The sequence below is a fragment of the Chiloscyllium punctatum genome, chromosome 39, assembly GCF_047496795.1.
Source record: "Chiloscyllium punctatum isolate Juve2018m chromosome 39, sChiPun1.3, whole genome shotgun sequence".
NCBI lineage: Eukaryota > Metazoa > Chordata > Chondrichthyes > Orectolobiformes > Hemiscylliidae > Chiloscyllium > Chiloscyllium punctatum.
The window spans coordinates 41202245-41218983 of NC_092777.1; the positions used below are offsets into that span (position 1 = coordinate 41202245).

The 16739-nt window shown below is 38.7% G+C and overlaps 1 protein-coding gene across 2 annotated transcripts in view; it reads left to right on the forward strand.

The window, feature by feature from the left end:
- Nucleotides 1-485: 485 nt before the first annotated feature.
- ccdc57 (coiled-coil domain containing 57) overlaps nt 486-16739 on the forward strand; it is a 183516-nt gene continuing 167262 nt past the window's right edge. For both annotated transcript variants that reach the window (XM_072558516.1, XM_072558517.1), the window contains exons 1-2: nt 486-593; nt 14893-15302. In XM_072558516.1, the coding sequence (XP_072414617.1) occupies nt 14908-15302 (395 nt within the window). In that variant the 5' untranslated portion in view covers nt 486-593; nt 14893-14907. The remainder of the gene's footprint in view (nt 594-14892; nt 15303-16739) is intronic.

Consider the following 16739-nt stretch of genomic DNA (forward strand, 5'->3'; position numbering starts at 1 on the left):
CCCAATAATCTAATAAGAAAATTGAATATAGATTTGTACACCTGTTGTCTTTCGCTGTGTCCTCAAAAAAATCTAATAACTCAGTTTTTGACTTTTAAATCAACTTGTTTAAACGTGATTTTGCAACTTGAACCCAGGTCTTCTGGTCCAATGGCAGGCATACTTAGCACTGTGCTACTGCACCTTTCAAATATTTATCTGATTAATTTTTGATGTGAAAAGGTCCTTTTTTAAAGCCTTTGGGCTGATAGTTATAAAGCTAAAATACAGAGAGAACCATTATGGATAATGATCACTGAGAGGACTAAGAAGGGGGATGAATTCTCTCAGCACTCTTACTATTTATTTTCAACCTTTAGTTGATTTATTTGAATAAAATACATCTTACAAAGAAAACGGAACCATTGCCGGTGGCACAAATACTCCTCCCGTTCAGGGGAACACCAGACCCGGATGGATTTGACAGCGACACCACCGCGCGTCACCGTGGTAACGGGAAACGAGCGGCCTATTTGAACGGGCTTGAAATCCGTTTGCGTCTAAAGAGACGGAGTGAAGCACGGCTGTGGGTCGGCCGTGGTGGTGTGAGAAAGGTGAGCTTGGGGGCAAAGTCAGGCTTTTGAGGAGCTCGACATGATGCAGTTCCTGAGCAAACTGACGCTGGCCAGAGCTTCTTGTTGCAAAATTCACATTTGAAAAGAAGGATGGAGTTCTTCTGACCTCAAATGTCACTGAAGCTTGGAGGCTGGTACAATTGCAACGTTTAAAAGGCATTTGGATGGGTATATGAATACGAAGGGTTTGGAGGGATATGGGCTGGGTGCTGGCAGGTGGGACTAGATTGGGTTGGCATGGACGGGTTGGACCGAAGGGTCTGTTTCCATTCTGTGCATCTCTATGGCTTTATGTAGCTCTATATGCTTTTAAAATTAGTCTCTGCTTAAAGGCTTTGTTTAGCAACAAATTGTCGAATGTAAGATAATTTAGCCTTAGACTCTTTTCACTCCTTTGAAAACAACGCTACATTAGCTGCGACTAGCTAAATTGTGATAAACTACACCCCAACGTCAGATGATGTGGAGCCTGTGTGGGTGGAATTGAGGAACCACAAAGGCAAAAAAACCATAATTGGAGTTGTGTACAGGCCTCCTAACAGTGGTCAGGACCAGGGACGCAACATGTACCGGGGAATAGAGAAGGCATGTCAGAAAGGCAAGGTCACAGTGATCATGGGAGACTTAAATATGCAGGTGGACTGGGTAAATAATGTTGCCAGTGGATCCAAAGAAAGGGAATTCATGGAATGCTTACAGGATGGCTTTTTGGAACAGCTTGTCATGGAGCCCACAAGGGAGCAGGCTATTCTGGACCTAGTGCTTTGCAATGAACCAGATTTTATAAAAGATTTTAAAATAAGGGAACCCTTAGGAAGCAGCGATCATAATATGGTAGAGTTCAGTCTGGAGTTTGAAAGAGAGAAGGCAAAATCGGATGTAATGGTGTTACAGTTAAATAAAGGTAATTATGAGGGCATGAGAGAGGAACTGACAAAAATAGACTGGAAGCAGAGGCTAGCGGGGAAGACAGTAGAGCAAAAATGGCAGGAGTTTGTGAGTATAATTGAGGACACTGTACAGAGGTTCATCCCCAAGAAAAGAAAGATTATCCAGGGAGGGATTAGACAGCCATGGCTGACGAAGGAAGTCAGGAATTGTATTAAAGAAAAAGAGAGATCCTATAAAGTGGCCAAGAGCAGTAGGAAATCAGAAGATTGGGAAGGCTACAAAAACACACAGAGGATAACAAAGAGTAATAAGAAAGGAGAGGATCAAATATGAAGGTAGGCTAGCCAGTAATATTAGAAATGATAGTAAAAGTTTCTTTCAATACATAGGAAACAAACGACAGGCAAAAGTAGACATTGGGCCACTTCAAACTGATGCTGGAAGCCTAGTGATGGGAGATAAGGAAATAGCAGGAGAACTTAACAAGTACTTTGCATCAGTTTTGACAGTGGAAGACATGAGTAATATTCCAACAATTAAAGGGAGTCAAGGGGCTGAGTTGAGTATGGTTGCCATTACAAAAGAGATAGTGCTAGAAAAGCTAAAAAGTTTTAAAATTGATAAATCTCCTGGCCCCGATGGGATACATCCTAGAGTTCTGAGAGAGATGGCTGAGGAAATAGCGGAGGCATTGGTTGATATCTTTCAAGAGTCACTGGAGTCAGGGAAAGTTCCGGATGATTGGAAGATTGCTGTTGTAACCCCCTTGTTCAAGAAAGGATCAAGACAAAAGATGGAAAATTATAGGCCAATTAGCCTAACCTCGGTTGTTGGTAAAATTCTAGAATCCATCATTAAGGATGAGGTTTCTAAATTCTTAGACGAGCAGAGTCTGATTAGAACAATTCAACATGGATTTAGTAAGGGGAGGTCATGCCTGACAAACCTGTTGGTATTCTTTGAAGAGGTGACAAGTAGCTTAGACCGGGGAAACCCAGTGGATGTGGTCTATCTAGACTTCCAAAAGGCCTTTGATAAGATGCCACACGGGAGGCTGCTGAGCAAGGTGAGGGCCCATGGTGTTCAAGGTGAGCTACTGGGGTGGTTTGAGGATTGGCTGTCTGACAGAAGGCAGAGAGTTGGGATAAAAGGTTCTTTTTCGGAATGGCAGCCGGTGACGAGCAGTGTCCCACAGAATTCAGTGGTGGGGCCACAGCTGTTCGCATTACATATTAATGATCTGGATGAAGGGACTGGGGACATTCTAGCGAAGTTTGCAGATGATACGAAGATAGGTGGATAGGCAGCTAGTACTGAGGAAGTGGGGAGGCTGCAGAAGGATCTAGACAGTTTGGGAGAGTGGTCCAGGAAATGGCTGATGGAATTCAACGTGAACAAATGCAAGGTCTTGCACTTTGGCAAAAAGAATAAAAGCACAGACTACTTTCTAAACGGTGAGAAAATTCGTAAGGCCAAAGTACAAAGGGGTCTGGAGTGCTAGTCGAGGATTCTCTAAAGGTCAACATGCAGGTTGAGTCTGTGATCAAAAAAGCGAATGCAATGTTGTCACTCCTCTCAAGAGGGTTGGAATATAAAAGCACTGTTGTGCTACTGAGACTTTATAAAGCTCTGGTTAGGCCCTATTTGGAGTACTGTGTCCAGTTTTGGTCCCCACACTTCAGGAAGGACATACTGGCACTTAAACGTCTCCAGTGGAGATTCACACGGATGATCCCTGGAATGGTTGGTCTAACATATGAGGAACGGCTGAGGATCCTGGGATTGTATTCATTGGAGTTTAGAAGATTAAGGGGAGACTTAATAGAGACGTACAAGATAATACATGGCTTGGAAAGGGTGGACGCTAGGAAATTGTTCCCGTTAGGTGAGGAGACTAGGACCTGTGGACACAGCCTTAGAATTAGAGGGGGTAAATTCAGAACAGAAATACGGAGACATTTCTTCAGCCAGAGAGTGGTGGGCCTGTGGAATTCATTGCCGCAGAGTGCAGTGGAGGCTGGGACGCTAAATGGGTCTTCAAGGCAGAGATTTATAGATTCTTGTTGTCTCGAGGAATTAAGGGCTACGGGGAGAATGCGGGTAAGTGGAGTTGAAATGCCCATCAGCCATGATTGAATGGCGGAGTGGACTCGATGGGCCGAATGGCCTTACTTCCACTCCTATGTCTTCTGGTCTTATGGTCTAACAATCAGTTGCTAATGTCAAAGCATGAGTCCATATGTATTTTTATTAAAATTCAGCATGTAGATAGCAATAACTATTTAAGTTAATTTCATAAGTGTTCCAGGAGGGTATGTGATAATTAAGAGTTGACTACCTTAACTGAGAATTTTCCAATTGATGTAATTAATTTCACTCCTTCATTTTCTGTATATTGTGAACAAAAGACTAATGAATGAGTACTTGCAGAAAAAGAATGAATGTAGACTGGAAAATGCAGATGACAAACAATTTAATAAAAGAACTCTGGCTGAGAGCAGAAACTGATAAGGGACACACTTGGGATAGAAATAAATCTACTGATTAGTCTTATAACTGGACTAATTATGATTTGAGATGTACATACCAAGAAGTTCCAAGTACTGAATCAAGGTCTCTACTGAGTTAGTTCTCTTAATAAGAGAATTATAACTGATTTCAGCATCCTAAACTTAAAAGTAAAATAATTTTAAGCTGATAAAGATCACCAAAGGCACCATACAGGAGTCCTATAAGCAAAATTTGACATCATTCCTGATGAAGGGCTTTTGCCCGAAACGTCGATTTCAAAGCTACTTGGATGCTGCCTGAACTGCTGTGCTCTTCCAGCACCACTAATTCAGAATCTGGTTTCCAGCATCTGCAGTCATTGTTTTTACTTCATCAATCCACATAAGGTGATATTGGGATGTATGACTAGATGCATGGTCCAAATAATTTTAAGGAGCTTCTTAAAGGCAGAAAGAAAAGTAGGGAGACTGTGTGATTCAGATAAAGTATTTCTGAGCTTCGAACATTGACAACTGAAGATTTGCCCTTAAATAGTGACTGGTTAAAACTTTTTGCTTAAGAGACTAGATTAGAGGAGTGCAAACATCTCTGATGCTGGAGGAGTTGAGAGGTGTGAGGCCATGGGTGCAACGTGAAGGCAAGGTGAGAATTTTTAAAATTGAGGTGTTGCTTAACCGGCACCCATTCTTGGTGAGTGACATGAGGGTTTTTGGGATTGGAGGTCAGTCAGGACACAGATATCAGAGTTTTGTATGATCTCTAATTTATAGAGAGTGAAATGAGGGAAGCCAACCAAGAGTGTACTGGAATAGACCAATTGACCAGTAATAAAGGACCGGTTGAGGGTTTGAGAAATAACTGAGGAGCAGACTGTAAACAAAAAATGCTGGAGATCACGGCAATTCAGACAGGATCCATAGACCGAGGACAAGCTAACATTTCAAGTCTAGATAGCTCCATCAGCTGCAAAAAGGAGCAGAGTTGGGCTATGTTGATAGGTTGCAGCTGTGAAAACAGGTGGTCTTGTTGATTTAAAAACCAAAAGAAATGCGGATGTTATAAATCAGAAACAAAAACAGAAGTTGCTGGAAAAGCTCAGCAGGTCTGACAGCATCTGTGAAGAGAAATTGGCACTCTGAGAAAGGGTCACCATACCTGAAACATTAACTCTGATTTCTCTTCACAAATACTGTCAGACATGCTGAATTTTCAGGCAACCTGTTTTTGTAGTTTTATTACTAATGTGGATCTATGGTTGGAAGCTCATCTTGAAGTCTGATTATAAAACCAAGGTTGCAAACTGTCTGATTAGGCATCAGATAGTTCTCAGGCAGAAAGTTAGTATTGATAGCTAAGGATCAGAGTTTGTGTTGGGACTTAAGTAGTAATTTCAGTCTTCCAGGTATTGTTGGTGAAAATCAATGCTTATCAACAGCATTGGCCAGAGTTTATGCTACTTACTGTTGTTCATCGAAATCTGAGTAAGGAAAGCATTTCGGTTCAGTTATGATGCCTACTGTGGGGCTAACAGTAATCCAGTTTAAGGCTGAAAAGAATAATGATAATTTGGAAAGATAACATTTTGTGCGTACCTGCTGCCTGAATCACTATCCAGCATTGAATTGAGAGCACTGACGAGGGAGCTGTACAGAGAACAAAAACCAGTAATAAACAGAAAAAGAGAAAAATTTTGTAAGCTGAGGATTTGGCAGTTGGTAGAAGGAATTCTCCATGTGAACAAAAACAAGCTAGTTAGGACCAAGCAAAATGTTACATCACTGACACCAAACAAATACGAAATATAAAGTTAAATATGTTGTATTAATTAAAATGTGTGGAAACATAATTACATATATAAAATAATATTTACATTCAAAAGTTTAGAAATACATTTTGGATAATTTTTCTTACCACCAGCATGACGATCGGGGTTCTTCTGCCAGTGAGTCTATTTAAATGGACACAGGAGAATCAAAGTAGCAGGAATAACAATAGATGGAAGGAGGCAAAGCAGTGTTCTGATTCCGTGACTGTTGGAGTTTTATAAGGCATTTAAAGTAAGACCACTTCAACACAGGATCAAGTTAACATGAAGTTGCACACGGTTTCATAATGACAGTTTGAACTTGACCATGTACAACTGAGAAAGTCCTTCTATTGTAGCTTCTGTCGAGTTAGTTGAACTCACCAATGTGGCAATGAGGATGATGACAGAGGGCAGGAACATCTAGGATTCTACATTCAGTGAATTTGATTTCAAATGTGTGATTCTGCATCAATTTCCAAAATGTATTTCTTTCTAAACCTCCAATAATGGTGGCAACATTATGTTTAATGCTTCTCTGTAAATGCTTTACTACACTGTCATTTACTTTTCAATTTGATTGCAGTGAATTGTGAGCTCCGTTGCCATTCATTAAATAGGATGGAAACTTTAAGTGGAGAAAATATAGTTCAAGGTTGTAATCTTCAAATATTTTCTAGATTCTGGACTGTCCAACGAGTAGGAAAACTTCAAATATTATCTGTATTCAACAGGGGAGGGTGACTAAAAATAGGAAACTGTAAGCCAATTTGTCTAACATCCAGTTCTGAGGAAGGACCCAAAACATTGACTCTAATCTCTCTCCACTGACGTTGCAAGACCTGCTGAGCTTTTCCAACAATCTGTTATTGTCTAACATTTGTGATTGGGAAAAATACTGGAATCTTTTATTAAGGAAGTTACAGCAGGATATTGACAATTATCCTAATACAACTGAGCACAGCCATATGGTTTTATGAAAGGGAAATTCATATTTGACAAGAGTTCCTGGAGGATGTAACAATTGAGATAGGTAAAAGGGAACCTGTAGATGTAATTTATTTCTACTTACAAAAGACATTTGATAAGATATCACAAGTTTACTACATAAGATGAGAACCCATGGTTTTTAGGGTAATCTACTAGCATAAAGTTAGAATTGGCTAACTGAAGGAAACAGAGTCCTGGTTTCTTTTAAGAGAGAGATTGAATCCGAGATACTGAGCTGGTTAGTTAAGACAATTTGAGTAAACAGCTTGCGAGGTCTTTGGTCTCTTTTTTTTTTTAAAAATGGTCTGAATGAATATGGCCAGCTCTCTCCGATTAAGATTTCTGGTGTTTGGTTTTTCAGTAGCATCAAAAGCTATTGGGTCTCAACAGAATTAGGACCTTCAATAAATATCTCCTGGCTGCTACTCTTTCTGAATTTTCTCTTTATGTTTTTTCCACTTGGCTGGAGAACTGCATGTGAGAATCTGTGTCTGAATTTCCCTTTGACCCAAGGGATGTGTTTATAGAATGTCATTGTCACTGTATTGGAACAATTAATTAGTACAAGTTACTTTATTTGTTATTCTGTTAAATTTTTAATAGAGTAAAGTTATTCTAAATTCCTTTCTTCTTTGGTTGTATTTTAACAATAGTGTTTAAATAAATTGTGTTTTGCTTAATATTTAGTAGTTTGACCAGTCACATTGCATCAAGAACAGTTGTTCACATTTGCTTTCAAAAATAAGAAAAAGTTAGGGTCTAGGCTACCTTAAAATATTTTGAGAGGGTCTGGCCTGGACCATAACAGTAGCCTGTAACTAGTGGGATGCTACAAGAATCAGTGCTGTTGCCTTGCTTATTTACTATTTATAGTATTGACGTAGATGAAGTATTTGAGTGTAAGAGTTTAGGAGAATGAGAGGTGATCTTTACTGCAACATGTCAACAACTTCAGAATCTTGTTCAAGTGGTGGGAGAAGAGTAGGTGCTGGGGAGAGTTAAAAAGGAATTGCTTGGAGGAGGAAGGTGAAGGGAAATCTCAATCTGGTAGTTTAGTTTCAGAATAAGGTGCCTCCCCTCCCAACTGAAACAGATGAAGCAGAATTGTTGAGATTCACAAATCATTTTAATTCTCCACTCGAAAGAACTGAGATTCGACTCATTGAATATATTCAAAGCCCAGATAAATACATTTTTGGACTTGAGGGATAACTATTATGAAGAATAGGAGGAAAAGTAGAGTTGAGGCTAAAATCAAATCAGCAATTAATTCATTGAAATACTCGGCACTTGCCAAGATGCATGTGAACGTCATCACCTCGCAGCCACCTAACACCCTGACTTGGAACTGTATTACTGTTCTGTCTATGTTGCTGGATCAAAATCCTTTTACACTCATCTTTCCTAACAAAATGGGTATATGTGATTGGGTGGACCATAGCAGTTCAAGAAAGGGGTCAGCGCAACCTTCTTGAAGGCAATTGGAGATGGCCAACAAATGCTGGTCTTGTCAGTGATATCCATACTCCATGAAAGAAATTTTTAAAAAGTTTTCACTTTAGAAAATCTTTTTAATCTTGGCTTTTTCAGTTCACTTGAAATTCTCTTCTAGAAGAGTGATGGGAACAGATTCTAAATTTAAGATGTTTAAACCTCTGAGTTCAGACATATAGTCAACTGGTGAAATGAAATAAAAGTTTATGCAAGCCATGATCAAATCAGTTGTATGAATACAAGCACAATGGAAATATCTTCACCATTGATGCTTTGCAAACTTGATATTGTCATGAATGTTTCATTGCAAAGGAATGATGCTGTTCACCTTCCTGTCAATTACTCCAAAGATTTTCTTTTCCAGTGGTTAAAAGAAATATTCCCTAATGTGTTTTGCAGTTGGATTCAATGTTGTACTTTCTCCAACCATCAGTTTGATGGATCCTAATTAAGGTGGTCTGAATATGAAAGTATCATCAATTAGATCTAAATATTTGTGAAATGCTAACAGGGTTAAGGGAAATGAGTGCAAATGCAATGGCAATGTATATGTCAACCATTCTTAATGTTGAACTTGTGGTCAATTATCCCAAGTTCATGCTATTACAAACATTCAATGCTGAAGCAAGGACTACTGCAGACGACTTGTGATAGAACAGGATATCTCAGATAGTGACTTTTGCAATTGCCAGAAGTCACTGATTTATCTAGCAACAGTCTCCAAAGTTCTGGTCAATAATGTTCTGTATAATACAGGTTTTAAATATTTAAGTAAAGTCCTATGTACATTACATAGGTCACAGCACTACTTGAACCAAACACTTGGTGGGAAAAGAATTGCATATGAACTGTACAGTAAAAGCAAATGTTTTAAAGAATACAATTAATATGAGAGTTAGTACTGTTTGAATATTTTTGGTTCATGAGCATGGTCGGGCCTAGGATGAGGGAATCACTTCAGGAGAGGTATTTGAAGCTTAGTCTTGACAATAATCCAGTCTCAATGGAAACAAGAATTTAAATAGAAAGAAAACATTTTAATTGCATTTATTCTTGGTTGGTAGTGGGGGATAGAGAGGAAATTAGCATACATAATGGAGATAAACTTATATAACTGCAGCTTGGGAAACTGCTGAACAATCACTAATTAGAGGATTGTTTGTGTATGTCTTCCAAACCAAAGCCCCACCCCTTTTTTTAGCAGAAATTTTCATTAAAAGTTTCAAGTTAAGTAAATGTGAGCATAATCAGTACAATGAGTGTAGATAATTTTTTATAATATGCAGATCACATGCTAGACATTGAAGCACTTTAATACAAGTTACTCATGTGAAAAGTATCTTTATTATAGTTTTACTAAATCTTGACTGTAAGTTTAAACTTCTAAAACATAAATAGATTTTAAAAAAAGGTTTATTTTAACTTGGTTCTGAAAGCCCTTTTTTAGTAAAACAAAATCCTTTTACTTTGGAGAAACTATAAAGCTTTTTGTTTAGCTTTTCCTCTTTCCTCCTATTCACTTGGAATTTTAAGATTAGATTAGATTAGATTAGATTACTTACAGCGTGGAGACAGGCCCTTCGGCCCAACAAGTCCACACCGACCCGCCGAAGTGCACCCACCCATACCCATACCTTTACCCCTGCATCTAACACTACGGGCAATTTAGCATGGCCAATTCACCTAACCTGCACATTTTTGGACTGTGGGAGGAAACCGGAGCACCCGGAGGAAACCCACGCAGACACGGGGAGAATGTGCAAACTCCACACGCCTGAGGCGGGAATTGAACCCGGGTCTCTGGCGCTGTGAGGCAGCAGTGCTAACCACTGTGCCACCGTGCCGCCCAAGATATTGTTTCATAAATCATTAGATCTAACTGAAGTGATTCAAAACTATTTCTTTAAGCCAGACTAAGGCAATACAGTTATCAAGATTAAAACAAGTACTAATAAGACAAAGAGTACATATAAGAAGGAAGTTCCAGTGGTCTGTTTGGATCTCATTGGGCCCTGTTGCTTGGGTTCTTTGTTGCTGAATTGAAGTAGTTAATGCTTGAAGTCTGGTCCAGCACATAGTCGTAGAGATGTACAGCATGGAAACAGACCCTTTGGTCCAACTTGTTCATGCCAACCAGTTATCCCAACCCAATCTAGTCCCACCTGCCAGCACCTGGCCCATTTCCCTCCAAACTCTTGTATTCATATACCCATCCAGATGCCTTCTAAATGTTGCAATTGTACTAGCCTCCACCACTTCCTCTGTGGCAGCTCATTCCATACACGTAACACCCACTGTGTGAAAAAGTTGCCTCTTAGGTCTCTTATATTTTTCCCTTCTCACCCTAAATCTATGCCCTCTCGTTCTGGACTCCCCTATCTCAGGGAAAACACTTTGTCCATTTACCCTATTCATGCCCCTCATGATTTTATAAACCTCTATAAGGTCACCCCCCAGCCTCCGAGGCTCAAAGGAAAACAGCCCCAGCCTATTCAGCCTCTCCCTGTAGATCAAATCCTCCAACCCTGTAAATACATGATGGCGTCTAAAGTTGAATGGTTGGGTGATCACTTCTTATACAAGTGAATTAAGCTAAATAGCACAACATCTTTAAAAAGAGAAGATTTGTCAATTCGAGCTGCTAAATTACTTTACAACACGCCACTTTAACTGTTCAAAGGTTTTTGCACTCTCCCTTCCCCCTCCCTCCTTGTTAAGATGGTTTAACATGAAATGTATCTTTCGAGATGGCAAACTGCCCAGAAGAATTGAATCATGTTCGATAATGTACATGCTATCTTGAACTATGGCGGTCTGTCTGGTGAAGATCATCCTGCAGGGGTGTTTAGCCATTTATCACTTTTTTATGTAGTGATAGTAACTAAATTATGGTATATTTCTAAGTCCAAATGTTGTGTTACCTGGAAGAGAACTTGTGGGTAGCGGTGTTCCCATCCTCCCAGTTGCCATTTGTGCCCTTCATAACAATGGAGGTCGCAGGTTTAGAAGTTACTGGTGTAAAAGTCTTGACAATTGGTTGCAGTGCGTCTTGTCGACTGTACATACTTTAGTCATTGTGTGTTCGTGATGGAGAAAATTAATGTTAAGCCAATGAAATGAGCTTTTTGTTTGTTAGAGCAGAATTCACTTTGTTAAGTAAATGATCCTAAAACACCCCAAGCTGTTCGGTTGTTGGTCATGTGTTTTGCAGTGAATCACTTGCTGGAGAATATCTAACTTCTGTCTTGGTCTTGTAAACTTTTTATACTGTTAAGTTTCTTGACAAAGAAAATCTCTGCCTTTTGAAGCTGGGGTCTAGAAAATACTAATGTTGAATCTCAAGATGTATTCATTAAAGTCTCTTTTATTACTGGGTACTTCTGTGACAGATGCCATGATTGAATGTTATCCAGATTTCTCTGTATCTGGATTGCTTTAGTATCTGAGGAGTTGTGAATGGAATGGAACTCCATGCTACCATCAGTAAACATCCTCACCTTTTGATCTAATGATGGCTGGGAATGCAACTGAAGATGTTTTGGCGTAGGATATTACCTTATAGGAACTTCAATGAATTCATGCATGTTCCATTATGTTCAGTATAGAGTTTCTGTCCTGATTCCCATCCAGTTCAATTTTGCTCAAACTCCTTAATGGCACACTCCACCAAATGCTAACTTGGTATCAAGGGCAGTCACTCTCCCCTCACTGCAGGACTTTGGCCATTTCTGTCTGTCTTGTCACTTGTTTGCAAATGTGCACTAACTACAATAGCCTCTTTCCGAATTGTCAATATGACAGCAGCATGAGCAGATTATGAGAAAAACAATCAAACTCTACGATTTAACAATAAAATAAATTACCATGCACTGAATATAACATTTTGTACCCCTTTAAACCGTGTAGAACAATGATTAACTGCATTGTTTCTTTATCTGGCCCATTTTGAATACAGTAGGGTTATGTTGCAGATTCCAAATCAAACAAATTAGTTCAGATTTGTCATAAGACATCTTAGCATTTAAGAAATGGGAAAGTAGTAGTTATAGGGCAGTGTATTGTTCTTCCTGTTTGCCCAAAGGTGCTAATTTTAACTTTTTCCTTGACTAAATTTGAAGATACAAATAAGCTCAGGCATTTTGTATTCGATTTGTGTCTCAATCAATACTCCTGTATAATACCCAGGATTCACTCTTAGTTTTTGTTTACTTTGGAGGGATATAAAAAAAACTGATACTTCATATTAGTGGTGTTTTTGGTGCTGACGATTCATTAAAATGTCTTCATGTTGTAAAGCTATCTTGTCATTTGGGGGAAGAGAACTGCTATCTCCTCACAGGCAAGTTGACTTTTCTATTTATTCTTTCAAAATATTGAAGAATACACAAGAAGCACATTCTTTAGAATGTGTATGAAACTGCCAAGTAATATTGTAACTGCTGCTTCACAAGAATTACTCGTTTCATATGATGAGACATGTATGAAATCTTTATTACCAGCAGCTAAATAAGATATTAGAGATCGAGCTTAGTTATTGACTGCAACATATGATGTATGTCCCTATGCCATCAAATCTGCTAATGTTGTTTTGGTTAATTTGCTAATTAATTGTGTAGCTAGCTAGCTAAAATGGCATATCATGGAATTATACAGTTACCGAATTCAGCCTTGTATTGTTAAGAATAGTAATGTAAACGTTTTGTTGTTTCTCAGACAAAGCAAAATCACCTGCAAGTTTCCCTCCAAGCCACTCGCCATTCTGACTTGTAATCATGTGACTGATCCCACGCTACTGAAAGAACAAAATCCTGGCAACCCTACCTAATGGCATTATGGGTTTACCTACAGCCTATGGACTGTAGTGGTTCAAAAAGGCAACCTTTTTTTGAGCAATTTGAAATGGGCAGTAAATGCCCAACCAGTGACACTAGTGTCTCTCAAGTGAATTTAAAACAAGACTTTTTTTTTGATTTGACAAAGAATTAAGAAGTGTGCAGTTTAATTTACTTGCATTATGACATTAATTACTTTGGGTTCTATCACCCTTTTTGTTATTGTATAGAGCTTAATTTCCTACTACCACTGCAGATACCAAGATTCTCATTTAGAGGAATTTGGATTTGAACTTTCAAAGGAGACACACTCTCAAAACCCTTCCACTATCTCAAAATCTGTGTCTGCAGTAAAGGTGGATTGTGTATATTTAGAAACACTGCTGACAGCAAGATAACTGCATGTAGGCTATCAGCTGTACTGTTGAAATACAAAGTGCTGAAAGAAATGTACTTTACAAGCTATTCTGAATAGACTGGAAAACCTGACCGTGGCATCCTTAACATTCCTTTTTGAGGTCATTCAAATCAATGTAAGGAATAACATCAATGCCATTTACACTGAAGAAGTTTTAATAGTTGATGCAAGCATAGAAATCAACTTATGATATTGTTCTGTTACAAATACCAAGTTTTAAGTTTATTGTACTTTTGTTTGACTTTCTAGTTAATTTGAGGTCAAGTGGAGGAATGAGGGAGTTTGAGAGGCTGAAGGGAACAATGGTGGAGTGAAGAAGGCTCCATGGAGGAATCTGGATATATAAACTAGGCTATGGAGGGAGTAGGCAGAAATACCCTGGGGATGTGGGGATGGGGAGGACTGCAAGATGGATGAACGTGATTGACGGCAGAGCTTGAAATCCATTACTGAGGAAGTTAATTCTTAGCTTAAGTTTAAAGAATATTGGGGTAAGGGTTGGCACATACAATGAATGTGTTGTAATGAACCCTGTGTTAATTGTCAACTTTAAATCTGGGTTGAGATTTAATATACAATAAAAGGGGCAGTACCTGTTTATAGCTTGGCATTGTGCACTGGCTGAGATCTCACCAGTCTGAGGAAGGTGTGTTTAGGGTCTAATCTTTAGGGTCTATGTACGTGTAAGTTTTCTGGTTTTTTTTCTTGGGAGTTGCAAGAAAATGTCTCATGTCTGTTGTCTTGTGGTGTCCAGGAAATTTAATACTTTGGTATATTGTTGTTTTATGTTTAATGTAAAATTTATTTGAGATTAATGGATGCTTCTGCTTGAGTCCAATAGCTACTATGTGTACAGAAATACAGACAATATTATTACTACATGACTTTATCTAATAAGTGAATTAGCAAGAATGAAAATATAGAAAATGGAGAAAAGCATTTGACGACTTCTTTCATGCAGTCAATTTAAAATAATTGGATTTTCATTGGGCATGTGAATGGTCACAACTGAATGCACTGTAATGTACCATTTACAAAGTTTTTTAACAAATATATTTTTGGAACTATCTTATGCCTCAAACCATTGCACCTGATGGCATATTTAACAAATTGATCATCTCATTCAATAATTGTGCAATCCCACTTACAACCAGTGGCATGACAGCTCTTGCAAAATGTAGAGTACGCAATAGGTCAGTCAGTATTTGAGTTTAACATTTTTTTTGTTGGTACAACTAACTGGTTTGACAATGCTTGAAGAAGCTGTGTGAACTGCAGGGACCACTAATTCCTCAGTGTAATTGTACATTTGAAAACTTATTTTGTTTTATTTGTAAGGTATCACTTTGCAGAATGCTTCAAGATAATTTTGATGAACTTCTTATTCGGAAGGAACAGGAATGGAAGGACCTTCAGATACAACGTGTCCAGTCACTACATACTGCACTTCAAGATTCACAAAGAAAACTCAAAGCACAGCAAGAAAAGTTTAACATACTGAAAGAGGACTTCATGTTCAACCTAAAGGTACTGGAAGAACGAGACCGAGATTTGGAACGGTATGATGCCATATTTGCTCGACTGAAGGTTACCGAAAGCTGCAAACAGGCAGAGATCAGTGATCTGCAAATTCAGATTGCCAAAATGCAAGAACTTGTGACTAAGGAAACAAAGACTCTGGATGAAGTGCAGTTTCAGTACCAACAGGCACTGAAAGCACATCAACTAGAAATAGAGAAAATGCGCAGGTATGTTCAGGTCAAGGAATATCGTGCATAAGATTGCCTGCAGTTTCTGTCAATTGCAAGAAAATTATGTTGGAAATGCTATGGTTCATCAGCTTCTATGTCCCTTCTGTTTTAAAACTGCAATGCCACATGATCTATCTTCTATTGAAACGTTACCAGCTCACTTGGCAAGTTGCAAAGGACCACTGAAAGTAATTGTGAATAGATGGTCATTAATCACCCATTTTAACTGATAGATTGAAACCTTTGTGATTCTGCAGCAAATTTTTATAGAAGCCTAGTCTATGTACGCCTTTTCTTAATGTTAAGGATGCTTCAGAACTGCAACATAAATTCACTACTGCAATTTTAAAGAGAGATGTGAATAACAGACTGCATCTAATGATTCAGAAAGCAGCAATAATGAATTATTGTATTTTTCTATGTTTGAAGCACTTTTTTTTATTGTAGTTTGAATTTTCAAATCGTGCCAGATTTAGCTAAGTAGATGAATTTAATGAAGGAAACTATTTTATTTTCAATCTGGTGTATTATCAGCCTTTTTCTATTAGCAAAGGTATTGCCTGCTTCCTGGGGTTGAGTTACAAGAACACCTGTTCTTCTCCAGCACGTAACAACTGACCTTCATTCTCGATTTAGCTTTATAGTCTGTTCAACACAATCAGCCCAATAAAGAGGCAAGGAGATGACCCAGTGGTATTATCATAGACCATCCAGAAACCCAGGTAATGTTCTGGGGATTACAGATTGTTGAATTTGAACTCAAAAAAATCTGGAATTAGGAATTTAATGATGACCATGAGACTTGTTGGGGTTCATTAATGTCCTTTCGAGGAAGGAAATGCACCTGCAGTGATTGTAACAAGTTCCCTGATTGGGGCTTCTGGCTGACATAAAGGTTGAGGTCAGGGATGCTGACATTCTAGTGCCTAACTCTTTGAGGTGGTATTATAGTTAAGGATGGTCCCTTTGTAAGTAAAAGGTGACTTGCTGATGGGGTTCCAGCCTCTGTAGAATTATTTCACCACCCTTTCCTGATCTGGCCTACAAGTGACTCAGACCCACAGGAATGTGGTTGACTCTTAACTCCCCTCTGGGCAATAATGCAAGCTCAGCCAGCATGCTGTGAATTTATTTCTATTTGAAAAGCCTAATCTTATCCTTCGTAGAGGACCAAGTGAATGCATTTATGTTAAGTGTTACCAAGTGTAAATAAAATCCCCTGCCATAATTTTGGGTTATTGAGGATTGAATAATAACTCAGCCAAACCCACCCATTTTGTGCATATGTTCTGCATTTTGGCTTAGCAAATAGCTGGAAAGATTCAGACATTGGGTGCCTTTTTACTTGTCTGCATGCCAGCAGTTCTAGTCTTGAATTCCTGATTATGGGCAATAGTTTGCACGAGCTGTCTTTTAAACCTTCCATTGATAAAA